At 36.1% G+C, this 13,590-nt stretch overlaps 1 protein-coding gene across 1 annotated transcript in view; it reads left to right on the top strand.

The window, feature by feature from the left end:
- Positions 1-13,590, top strand: part of POU6F2 (POU class 6 homeobox 2) — a 675,911-nt gene that overhangs the window by 538,496 nt on the left and 123,825 nt on the right. The window contains exon 5 of the mRNA XM_053714422.1: positions 11,208-11,357. Coding sequence (XP_053570397.1) covers positions 11,208-11,357 — 150 coding nt within the window. The remainder of the gene's footprint in view (positions 1-11,207; positions 11,358-13,590) is intronic.

Here is a 13,590-nt window from a genome sequence, read left to right as displayed (position 1 = left end):
CTGAGATGATAATATAAAATGATAAATCATATATATATATATATATATATATATATATATATATATATATATATATATATATATATATATATATATATATATATATATATATATATATATATATATATATATATATATATACAAGTTATAACACAAGCACTCACTGGACTTGATACAGGTGAAATAAAAAGTGTTTTATTCCATATAAATAAGCAATGTTTCGGGGTGTTCACCCCTTCATCAGACCAACGTTGGTCTGATAAAGGGGTGAAAACCCAGAAATGTCACTTGTTTATATGGAATAAAACACTTTTTATTTCACCTGTATCAAGTCCAGTGAATACTTGTGTTATAACTTGGATATTTGAACTTTCTATAGCACCCCGGCAGAATTTAAACTTACTGTTCGTGGGAGTGCACTTATTTCAGTGAATTATATATATATATATATATATATATATATACATATATATATATAGTTTGCAATATACGTTCATTATTTATTTTGGCCCCTTTTTCTGTAATTACATTCTGTGAGCTTTTCAGTTCCTTTTAGAAATGGAAGTGCAGAACACTTATATTCCACACAGCCATTGGCTGTTCACTCTAGTGACCTATTTATAACTATCTCTAATTAGCCACAGCGAAGAAGCTAACCTTAGTTACAACCTGGCAGCTCCCATTGTTTTATAGACACTAACATTTTACACTTAATTTGTCAATATTTATACAGCTAATGAAACTTTTAAAAAAAAAATATTCTCAGACTAATCTTTTCTTTGACTGCATCATTCTATCTAGCATTTATTTAGGGCCAGATTACAAGTGGAGCGCTAAATATCGCTTTCGAGAAAGTGATATTAGAGCTCCACTGAGTAATACCAGCACACGCTAATGTGCACTGGTATTACAAGTTGAGCGCAATACGAATGCGAGCTTGAATTTGCATTGCTAGGAAGGATTGCACTCATGAAAGCGTGCTTCCATAGGCATATATGGGAGCCTCGTTCTCATGCCGTGAGACACAGCATAAGAACTAGCGCAGCTATGGGCAGCAATTTTAAATACACATATTAACACATAAATATATATGCATATAAACATATACATATATATTTACAGGGAACACACAGTTCCCATAGACCGCAATGTAAAGGTACTTTTCACCCCACACCTGCCACTTTTAACTCCTAAAAACTGCCTGTGGAGAGATAAGTATTAAATGTTAATTTAAGTTGCTTGTGCTAAGTGCACATTTTTTGCAGTACCAAAGAGATAGGAAAATGAGGATTTTGTGTAGAGGGAAAAATAAGATAAAAGAGCATACGTTTTCTGCAAGCTCAAACCATTGAAATGGGTTGTGGATTTAATTATCAAAATAATATATTTCATATGCAAAAATAAACATAAAGGATCAATTTCCCATGTATTTTAGGCTCCGCAGCTAGTATAACAAGTTATTTCAAGCACATTAAGGGGAAGCCAATTTTACAGCAAAGTATCCCCTTTAGGGTTTAATTTGGAAAGTGACACAGGGAATTACACCTATTACTTACCATAGTGAATGCAAAGGGATGCAATTAAATTTGTTTATCAAAACAAACATAACACTTCTTGCCAATAAAAACAAGTGAAAGCATTATATACTTTATGATGACAGACTTTATTAATGGAATAGGCAGAAGGAGATATTGTAGAGCTCCTGTGAGATTTACTTGATCATTACTGCTGTTCCTGCTGTTTAGTTGATGTCCAGGGGATTCTCAAAACCAGTATGTTCTATTTGTACCACAATATAGTGCTGAGGAATGCTGTGGGGACTTGCTAAGTGTATTACTACAAAGATACAAAGAGAGAAAAGCGTTTAACCAGGAACAAACAACGGCTCAGTAGCTTGTTCTTTGGTGGGTCACCACTTGGGAGCAGCCTTTTGTAGCCCAGATGTGCCTTTTTACAGAAGATATAATTCCTGAAATATATCAGTCTGATCCCACCTAAAAAGGACAGTTCATCCCCAAAATTAGAAGCAATCCTCCATTAAATGAGGAACATGGCAACCCTACACTCTCGTTTCGGCCTTAGAGACTGCTCGCAGGTGGTGACCCTCCAAATAACAAGCTACTGAGAAATTGTTCCTTCCAGGTTGATCTCTCTGTGCATTATTGAAAAGCCTTGGTCAAGAGTTGCAGATAATTATCAAGGGCTAACTGTAGCATCATATTTGTACAGAGTTAAAGGGTTACTAAACCCAATTTGTTTCTTTCATGATTCAGATAGAAGGGTATATTTATTACAGTGCGAGCGGACATGATACGATGTAGCGTATCATGTCCCCTGCACATCAATAAATGCCGACAGCAAAAAAATGGTCTGGCTGCTTAGCTTACATTCCTGCTTTTCAAATAAAGATACCAAGAGAATGAAGAGAAATTGATAATAGGAGTAAATTAGAAAGTTGCTTAAAATTGCACGCTCTATCTGAATCATGAAAGAAATAAAAATTGGGTTTAGTAACCCTTTAACAGCATGATTTTGATATAATCTTAGTACTTTGTGCTGATGAAGTATGAGTCCATTTATTATTATTATTATTGGTTATTTGTAGAGCGTCAACAGATTTCGGAGCGCTATATTTAGAAGAGAGTTCAATGTAATTTCATGAATGATAATGATATACATCGAATGTATTTATACATCTAATGAAACTTTAAAAAAAAATACATCTACATGTTAGTCTCAGACTAATCTTTTCTTTGACTGCATCATTTAATACCTTTAAAACCTTCCCAAAGCCTAAAATCCTTTAACCCCTTAATGACCAAGGACGTACGCCACACGTCCTCAAAAAAAATACAGTTAATGACCGAGGACGTGTGGCGTACGTCCTTGGTCTGGAAAGCAGCTGGAAGCGATCCTGCTCGCTTCCAGCTGCTTTCCGGTTATCGAGGCATCCTGCAATAACCCCCCTTGGACACTCTGTGGCCCTCTCTGCACCGGACATCGGTGGCCGGTATCGTTGGTGGGTGGGAGCAAGTCTGGGAGGCGGGTGGGCGGCCATCGATGTGCCGAGAAGAGTGGAGGGGGGCGGGATCGGGGGCGGGATCGGGGGCGGGAGCGCGCGCGTGCACGGGGGGCGGCGGGCGGGCGCGTGCACGGGGCGGGAGCGGGAGGGAACCGCTACACTACAGAAAAATAAAGCTGTCAAAAGTAAAAATATTAAAACTTTTGATAGTTGTAAATTAAAAGCTAAGGGATCTGGAAGGGGTGGGGGGTTGATCTTGGGGGGGGGAAGCTACACTACAAAAAAGGGCATTTTTGTTTTAAAAAAGGCAAATTTTTTTACTAAACTGGGTACTGGCAGACAGCTGCCAGTACCCAAGATGGCGCCCATTAAGGCAGAGGGGGAGGGTTAGAGAGCTGTTTGGTGGGGGATCAGTGAGGCTGGGGGCTAAGGGGGGATCCTACACAGCAGCATATGTAAATATGCTAAAAAAAACACACAAAAAAAGCCCAAATATAGCTTTTATTTTAGTACTGGCAGAGTTTCTGCCAGTACTTAAGATGACGGGGACAATTGTGGGGTGGGGGAGGGAAGAGAGCTGTTTGGGAGGGATCAGGGGGTCTCATGTTACAGGTGGGAGGCAGAGCTCTACACTAAAGCTAAAATTAACCCTGCAAGCTCCCTACAAGCTACATAATTAACCCCTTCACTGCTAGCCATAATACATGTGTGAAATGCAGCGGCATTTGGCGGCCTTCTAATTACCAAAAAGCAACGCCAAAGCCATATATGTCTGCTATTTCTGAACAAAGGGGATCCCAGAGAAGCATTTACAACCATTTGTGCCATAATTGCACAAGCTGTTTGTAAATGATTTCAGTGAGAAACCTAAAATTGTGAAAAATTTAACGTTTTTTTAATTTGATCGCATTTGGCGGTGAAATGGTGGCATGAAATATACCAAAATTGGCCTAGATCAATACTTGGGGTTGTCTACTACACTACACTAAAGCTAAAATTATCCCTAAAAGCTCCCTATATGCTCCATAATTAACCCCTTCACTGCTGGGCATAATACACGTGTAGTGCGCAGTGGCACTTAGCAGCCTTCTAATTACTAAAAAGCAACGCCAAAGCCATATATGTCTGCTATTTCCGAACAAAGGGGATCCCAGAGAAGAATTTACAACCATTTAAGCCATAATTGCACAAGCTGTTTGTAAATAATTTCAGTGAGAAACCAAAAGTTTGTGTGTGAAAAAATTAGTAAAAAAGTGAACGATTTTTTGTATTTAATTGCATTTGGCGGTGAAATGGTGGCATGAAATATACCAAAATGGGCCTAGATGAATACTTTGGGATGTCTACTAAAAAAAAATATATACATGTCAATGGATATTCAGAGATTCCTGAAAGATAATGTAACTAGCGCTAATTTTGAAAAATAATGGTTTGGAAATAGCAAAGTGCTACTTGTATTTATGGCCCTATAACTTGTAAACATTGAGTATTTCTAAACTCAGGACAAAATTTAGAAACTATTTAGCACGGGTGTTTTTTGGTGGTTGTAGATGTGTAACAGATTTTGGGGGTCATAGTTAGAAAAAGTGTGTTTTTTTCAATTTTTTCCTCATATTTTATAATTTTTTTTATAGTAAATTATTAGATATGATAAAAATAATTGTATCTTTAGAAAGTCCATTTAATGGCGAGAAAAACGGTATATAATATGTGTGGGTACAGTAAATGAGTAAGAAGAAAATTACAGCTAAACACAAACACTGCAAAAATGTAAAAATAGCCTTGGTCCCAAACGGACAGAAAATGGAAAAGTGCTGTGGTCATTAAGGGGTTAAGAGATCCCTCTCTACATATCTCAAAACAGAATGCACCTGTCATGGTTGATTATATATTTCCTACCTGTTCTATGTTAAATTTTGCCTATATTATATATTAATATTGTTTTTGTATTTTATTGTACCCTATTGTATCAATGCAATGTTTTGTGGACCCAGGACATACTTGAAAACGAGAGAAATCTCAATGTATCCTTCCTTGTAAAATATTTTATAAATAAATGTATATATATATATATATATCAGGGCTCACAATTTCCACTCTTTACTAGTCATTGGCGAGTGGAAATGTAATGGTTGGCGAGGGAAAGTTAGTGAGTGAATGTTCAATCAACATTCACTCATGATCCAAAGTATGGTGGCATGTTGTAAGTAGCAAAGTTAGCACATTTTTAAAATGTACACTCCTATTGCAGCATTGACAAACACACATGGGCTATGTACTAAAAATATTATCTGAAGGTATATTGTATATCCTAGAACGGGCAAGGATATGCTATTCCTCTAGGGCTGTAGGAGCACCATTAGTGCTCAGACTGTTACTTCCGAGAGGATAAACTGGGGCAGAGAGAGAGAGATTGGAGAGGAAAAGTTAAAGTGTAGAGGAAGATAGCTTTACGAGAGAGTAGAGAAAAAAAAGAAAGTTAAAAGATATGAGAGAGGGGAAAGAAATAGTGTAAAGAGAAGATATGGCCTGATAGATAAGGGAGAGGGTAAAAAGAGAGATTGAAGAGAGGAGGGAAGGGAGAAAAATAGTTAAGAGAGAGAAAGGAGAGATGATAATTATTAAAGAAAATCTCCAGGTCTGCTATGACCTTCCATTAAGGTTAGCACTATCTTTATCCACTCTCTCACTTTAACAGCTTCCTATTTCTATCCAGCTGTTTTCTTACACAGAACCACCAAGTTGATGTTGCTAACTGTTATGCACTTATTTTTGTTAATCTATTACTGTATGTGGCATTATTTAGTTTGTTAAGGTATAAAATAAAAAACATTTAAAATGACTGCACAATAATGTGTTTCACAATGGCTAAAAATATGCAAGGAGGGAATGGAGTAGTGGGTGTGGTGTGGGCAGGTAGTGGGTAGAATCAGAGCTAGTAGCTAGTAGCTTACGACCTGAAATTTTGAGCCCTGTAATATATATATATATATATATATATATATATATATATATATATATATATATATATATATATAAATATATATATATATATATATATATATATATATATATATATATATATATATATAAATATATATATATATATATATATATATATATATATATATATAGCAGCCAGCTTGTTTCAAGTGCACTCACTATTCCAATAGTCGAATACCGGGGTGCTGTTTATTATAGCATAAGCGTTCTATTCCATTCATTCCAGAATAGACACTGCACTTACCAGATTTTCCAATATAAAACGTCACTTTTATTGCATTCACATTAAAATGGCATATCCCCAAACGTTTCGGTACCAACCAGGCAGCTTTTTCAATGGGACACCAAGTGTGCAAAAGCGTTCTGTGTTGAAACATATCACTCGCCTCTATTTAAACTCCTTGTGTCTCCTATTTCCGGTCTGCTGAGCCAATGGTCAGAAATCTGCTTTTAGCTTGTACCCTGCCCTCTTAACAGCAAAAGCGCATAGCTTACGTCTTTGGTACTTCAAGCCATTCAGAGACTCAGGTGATCAGTCTAAAACCTGTGTATATATTAAAACAAAACAACCCAATACAAACTCCTACCAATGTTAAAAACATAGTATTGACAATAAAAAACAATTATTACTGACCTAAGCTTATTCACGACAGACTTCTTGCCTCCCATAGTATGGTAGATAACTGTGGCAATCTTTTATATGTATAAGACACTTCTTTTATTGTGGCACTTCTTATTATATTTTTATCATGACCATTTTTTGTCCTACAGCAACAGGGCAATATTTCTTATAATAGAAAAAATGAATCCTAGACCGCCCAGTCATAGAAACACTCTTCTTCACAGAAAAACACTGAAATTCAGCAGTGTATTCAGTCCTTTCAGGGCCACAGTATACAGCCGATAGATCCATTGGGTCTCAATCTGCAATAGCCTTTTGTGTCTATCCCCACCTATCTTGAGAGGGGGCACATGATCAATTAGCATAATCCTTAGGCTCACCGCTGTCTGTCCCTCCTGTAGAAAGTGCCGTGCCACCAGCTGATCCGAAGTACGTTCTTAATTGCTTCACGAATGGCACAGCGATGGTTCGCCATTCTCTCCCGAAACATTGTAGAGGTTTTTCCAACGTACACCAGGGAACACGGACATAAGAGTGTATAGATCACATATTCGTTCATGCATGATAACCTGCAGTGAATTTTATATTTTTTCCCAGTGTAGGGATGATGAAACATTGGTCCTGTAATCATACTGTTACAGGTGGTGCAGTCACCACATTTGTAGCACTCTAATTTTCTTTTCCCATCCAACCAAGACCCCTTTTGGTAGCATCTCACTGGGTCATTGTGAACTAGTTTGTCTCTTAAATTAGGCTCCTTTCCATCTATACTATCATGGGAGCTTCTATGTGTGTGAATGGCAGGATTTGTCTGATTTTACAATTTCCCAATTCGATCTTACTGATTGTTCCATCACTTTGTGTAGGGGGGTGAACGTGGTTTTAAAGTTTACTTTCTCAGTAGCCACTTTATTAATATGTGCCTTGTTTAATAAGGAGAGTTGATCATGCTGTGTCACCTTGTTGTAAGCCCTATTTATACCCAGTCTCCTGTAGGCCCTTTGCTTCCATTTGGCTGTCATGTCATCTTCCTGGTTAATTTTTGTATCATCCAGCGTATTGTTTTGTGCCACCCTCATGAGCTGAGAGGAGCTCACACTCCTTTTTTGATGTATGGGATGGAAACTCTGTGCAGACAGTAGAGAATTTTTATCTGTGGGCTTCAAATAAAGTGAGGTGGCAAACCTCCTGGCAGACATATTGTTTCTGCCAGGGGATCTCTCTGTTCCCATGTAGCCGAATTCATTGACTTTCATCTACAACCGGTTGTAAAGGAGTCCTTTTCCCATCTACTGGACTCCTCCACCATTATCAGAAAACTTGCCGATATTACCTGGTTGAAACATGACCTATTGGTCACTATGGACATAGACAGTCTGTACACGGTTATCCCTCATGTTGAGGATGTACAGGCTGTCAAATCCATCTTATGTACCTCTTTGACATATGCAAGACCTCCCATTGAGTTCCTATTAGATCTATTAACTTTTTGTTTGGAAAGGAATTATTTCAAATTCGAAAAAGAGTTTGGGACTGCTATGGGTTCCAACATGACTCCCACATATGCCAATCTCTATTTGCTATGGTACAAGACTCATGTCATGAAAACATTGTTGGTACCCAACATTAAGTTCTATTTAAGATATATAGAATATGTGTTTCTGGTATTAAGGGCTTTGGAGGATACACTCACTTCATGGATAGATATGCTTAAAAATCTTGATTCACCTATTAGGTTTAAATTTAAATATATTAATGGTAGAATTCCTTTTTTGGACTTAAATATATTTAAATGTGAAAGTGATGGTATCTCGAGGTTTGCCACCTCGTTTTATTCAAAGCCCACAAATAAAAATTCTCTACTGTCTGCACAGAGTTTCCACCCCATACATCAAAAAAGGAGTGTGATCTCCTCTCAGCTCATGAGGGTGGCACGTAACAATATGCTGGATGATACAAGAATTAACCAGGAAGATGACATGATAGCCAAATTAAAGCAAAGGGGCTACAGGAGACTGAGTATTAATAGGGCATACAACAAGGTGACACAGCATGATCAACTATCCTTATTGAACAAGGTACATATTGATAAATTGGCTACTGAGAAAGTAAACTTTATAACCACATTTACCCCCCCTACACAAAGTGATGGAGCAATCAGTCAAATTGAATTGTAAAATCAGACAAATCGCTGCCATTCACACACATAGAAGCTCACTGGATGGTATACAGGAAAGTGCCTAATTTAAGATGCATACTAGTCCACAATGACCCAGTGAGATGCTATCAAAAGGGTTCTTGGATGGATGGGAAAAGAAAATTAGGGTGCTACAAATGTGGTGACTGCATCACCTGTAACAGTATGATTACAGGACCAATGATTCATCATCCCTACACTGGGAAGAAATATAAAATTCACCACAGGTTATCATGCATGAATGAATATGTGATCTATACACTCTCATGTCCATGTTCCCTGGTGTACGTTGGAAAAACCTCTACAACATTCAGGGATAGAATGGCGAACCATCGCTGTGCCATTCTTGAAGCAATTAAGAACCGTACTTCGGATCAGCCGGTGGCACAGCACTTTCTACAGGCGGGACACACCACGGTGAGCCTAAGGACCATGTTAATTGATCATGTGCCCCCTCTCAAGAGAGGTGGGGATAGACACAAAAGGCTATTGCACATTTAGACCAAATGGATCTATTGGCTGGATACTGTGGCCCTGAAGCTGGATTTCAGTGTTTTTCTGTGAAGAAGAGTGTTTCTATGACTGGACGGTCTAGGTTTCATTTTTTCTGTCATAAGAAATATTTCCCTGTTGCTGGGTGGACAGAAAATGGTCATGATAAAAATATAATAAGAAGTGCCACAATAAAAGAAGTGTCTTATACATATAAAAGATTGCCACAGTTATCTACCATACTATAGGAGGCAAGATGTCTTTTGTGAATCAGCTTAGTTCAGTAATGATTGTTTTTAACATTGGTAGGAGTTTGTATTGGGTTGTTTTGTTTTAATATATACACAGGTTTTAGACCGATCATCTGAGTCAAATTGAGCAGTCTCTGAATGGCTTTAAGTACCAAAGACGTAAGCAATATGTGATGCGCATTGATAGGCTATGCTAATTAGCAATGCGATTTTGTTGTTAATAGGGCGGGTACAAGCCGAACACAGATTTCTGACAATTGGCTCAGCAGACCGGAAATAGGAGACACAGAGAGTTTAAATAGAGGCGGGTGATATGTTTCAACTTTTCCACACTTGCAGTGTCCCATTAAAAAAGATACCTGCTTGGTACCGAAACATTTGGGGATATGCCATTTTAATGTGAATGCAATAAAAGTGACGTTTTATATTGGAAAATCCGGTGAGTGCAGTGTCTATTCTGGGATGGAATGGATCACACATATATTATTATTTTTTTTTTTTTAAAGTATTGAAGATCAGGGGTCATTTATCTGATTTTTATCTTTTATACAACAAGGCATAAAGTCACTAAGGATTTAATTAAGCTTTTGCCAATATAATAAAGTGATGATACAAAATTATTATTATTATTATTATTATTATTATTATTTTAGCTAAAAAATATACATTAGTACACTATTATTTTTTTGGTTGTGGAAAACACTTTCCTACAATTCACCCAAGCATTAATTATTATGGGCTAGATTATGAGTGGAGTGGTATCTTACGCACCCGTTCACGTGTTACCTTCTGCTAGAAGTAAGCTTTTTGCATAAAAAGCCGAACTTCGAATAGAGCGATTGTTTTAAGTATTCCCCCATAGACTTCAATGGAGCGTGAAAAGTGGGGAAAAAACTAACACCCAACAAATCGCACAAAGCTGAATGCCTTTTAAAAGTATATATACAGTATATATATATATATATATATATATATATATATAGGATATATATATAGGAATATCTATTTAAAAATACTTAGAACATATTCCACTATGTGAAAAACACTGGAATTTGAACTATTTATTGTAAATGCATAGTTTTCAGCTTCTTGACTGCATGTATTTATATGTTTCTATGTGTATATAAATACATATATACACATATAAATATATGTGCACACACACATATATATATATATATATATATATAGATATACATACATATACTTATTTTAGACATGTATAAGTATGTATCTCAATGTTAAATCCCTTTGCATGCACCTGAGACCTCATATCTTTGAGTCCTTATAACTTTGTATTGCAATGTTTTTATAAATATTTTTTATTACATAACTGTACTGTTAAATGTATTTTTGATGTTTTTTCAACTTCTTAGTCGAGCGTAACTTTTTTAGTCAAGCTCTGAAGTCGTGCTATTCCGACATGTGTTAAATTAAATTGCGCTCAAGCAAACATGTTTACTTTCTACTTGTAATCTGCACGCTATTTCCAACGTGCGCAAAGAGCTGCGATTAATCCCTTTTCGCTTGTGCGCAACAGTAAGAGCGCCACTCCTAATCTAGCCCTATATGTATTGTTACGAACCAGCTTTAACTTGTTTTCCCGCTTACATTTTCTAGATGGTAAATAATCCATTAGCAAACCAAGCGGCGGCAGCAGCAGCGGCAGCAGCAGCAATGGGCTCAATAGCTAGTTCACAAGCCTTTGGAAATGCACTCTCCAGTCTTCAAGGGGTTTCAGGCCAATTAGTCACAAATGCACAGGGACAGGTAAGTAAAACATTGCATTCTAATATATTTTATACATATGCAAATGTTTTGGGTTGAATCATTTGCTTTCATGTTCTCTAATTTACTATAGAGTTTCACCATAGAGTGAATACTGTGCTCTAAAGCTCCCTCTGCAGGTTGTTTGTATAACAATGATACACCAAATGCTCAAAACGTGCACACTCCTGAGCCTACTTTAGTACGCTATCATGTAAAGAGGCTAAGTTTAAACCAAAGAGACTGAGAGTTAGTGGTACATTTGATAAAATAAGTAAACTGGAAACTTTTTATGCTTGATCTAAATTATGAACCTTTCATTTTGACTTCCATGGCCCTTTTAGTATGGGATACAAGAACGATTGACATTGTAGGTAGGAAGCAGAAAAGAGGGGAATGCTATAAGGAGGAATGCATGAGATAAACAGAGAGAATGATGTCATGGGAAGATGGGAATGAAATGTAAGAAGAATAGAGGGTAACTCTATTCTTTCGTTTGTACACTGATACACTGTATCACTATATTTATTGGTTTTCCAAAATCCACTTAATGTTACTATTGCTTTATTAGATGCCCTCCTAGTGGATGTACTAGTCTCACAGATATCATGAGATATTTTTAAATTGCGTTTTAGGTTTTTTAAATTGTATGTTGCGCATAAAAGGGACATGCACAGATGTTTTTCTAATTTGTGTTTCTAATTTGTGTTTGTTAACCTGATAATATATATATATATATATATATATATATATATATATATATATATATATATTATCTTTATCTGAACCCATCGATTATTGTATCAAATATATTTTCAAAACATATTTTTGAGTGATTTATTTTCTATCCAACTAGTGGCTAATCCATTAACTATACATTATCATCTTTAAACTACATTATAAGTACTATAGCCTCCTTGTTTGGTGCTCCTTCTAAATTCTTTCCATTCCTTGCCATAGACATAATTAAATATAGGTCACACTATACTATAGTATTATTTTGAGTGTTAGATTATATTTCATTTTTTAATGTAACATTATGTATTAAATTCTATGCAAGATTCAATTCTGAAACATTAACAGATTCTCCCTACTGCTCATTCTACTTAAATCAAACTCAGGTTAATTCCAATGTCAAGTTACAGAGTGTAATAAGCTCATATGTCTGCAAACTGCATATTTATAGAGTAATATACATATAATTACGCCCATGTGTCATCTTTAATCCAGTCTTTTCTTATAAAAGCATATTTGGCCAATGCAAATGATGATATGCGTGTATCATTACTAACCAAAAACTGGTAGCCATCATTCTTGTTTTAACTAATAAATTTGTATGCTCTAATTATACAACATCCTGTTGTCTGCAAGTTACACGCACAGTCTCTAATTACTATGCCGATAAGATATTTAAAAAAAAAAAAAATATTTTAAATATAAATCAATTAATATATTATTATTATTGTTGTTTCTAGAAGATATTTCAGGGTAAAAACTTACCTCAACATCGTAACTAAAAAATAATGGGAATTCCAAAAGATTTGTATCCGTTCCAACTCACTGGCAAAAGTTTAGACACATGCCCCATTTTTCTCAAGGGGTTACTGGGAAACTCCTTCCCCCAATTTCTTTTTTAGAATTAAGTTATATTAGTTTGAAGTAAAAAAAAAATCAAGATTGTTGTTATTATATAGGCACCCTTCAATCCATTTTCATCCATGATTATTTCACAGAGTGAAAATTATTATCCGTACTGTAATCTGGAAAAGACACCCAAAACAGTGTGTCATTAGACACTAGAAACTATTCAAAAGAGGGCTACTAAAATGGTACATGGTCTAAGAAATAAAACTTACAAGGAAATACTTTGTGACCTTAATACGTATAGTTCAGAGAAGAAAAGAGATACAGCGGCATCCCCTCACCAGAAGCCCCATCCCTTTAAATATTATCTGGCTAGCCCCAGCTGCTGCGGCCCAAGGAATATCCATGTAGAAAAATCTGGCCCTATCCATTACAATGAGTGGAACAGCATCTGTATTGTACCCAGGCATAGAATGAGTTCCACTGTGAAGATCACTGCAACACAAAAAAAAACAGCCTTCAAAATGTTATAGAATACATTTAAATAAAAAATAGCCACTCCCTCTATGAAACAGTTCACAGTAAATGATGCAAAAAAATTAAATTAAATTAAAACAGGGGGAATAAAATAAAAATGAGACAACCTCATCAG

Source organism: Bombina bombina, chromosome 5, assembly GCF_027579735.1.
Source record: "Bombina bombina isolate aBomBom1 chromosome 5, aBomBom1.pri, whole genome shotgun sequence".
NCBI lineage: Eukaryota > Metazoa > Chordata > Amphibia > Anura > Bombinatoridae > Bombina > Bombina bombina.
Note: the sequence above shows the minus strand (reverse complement) of the source record. Positions and strands in the feature narration are given on the sequence as shown.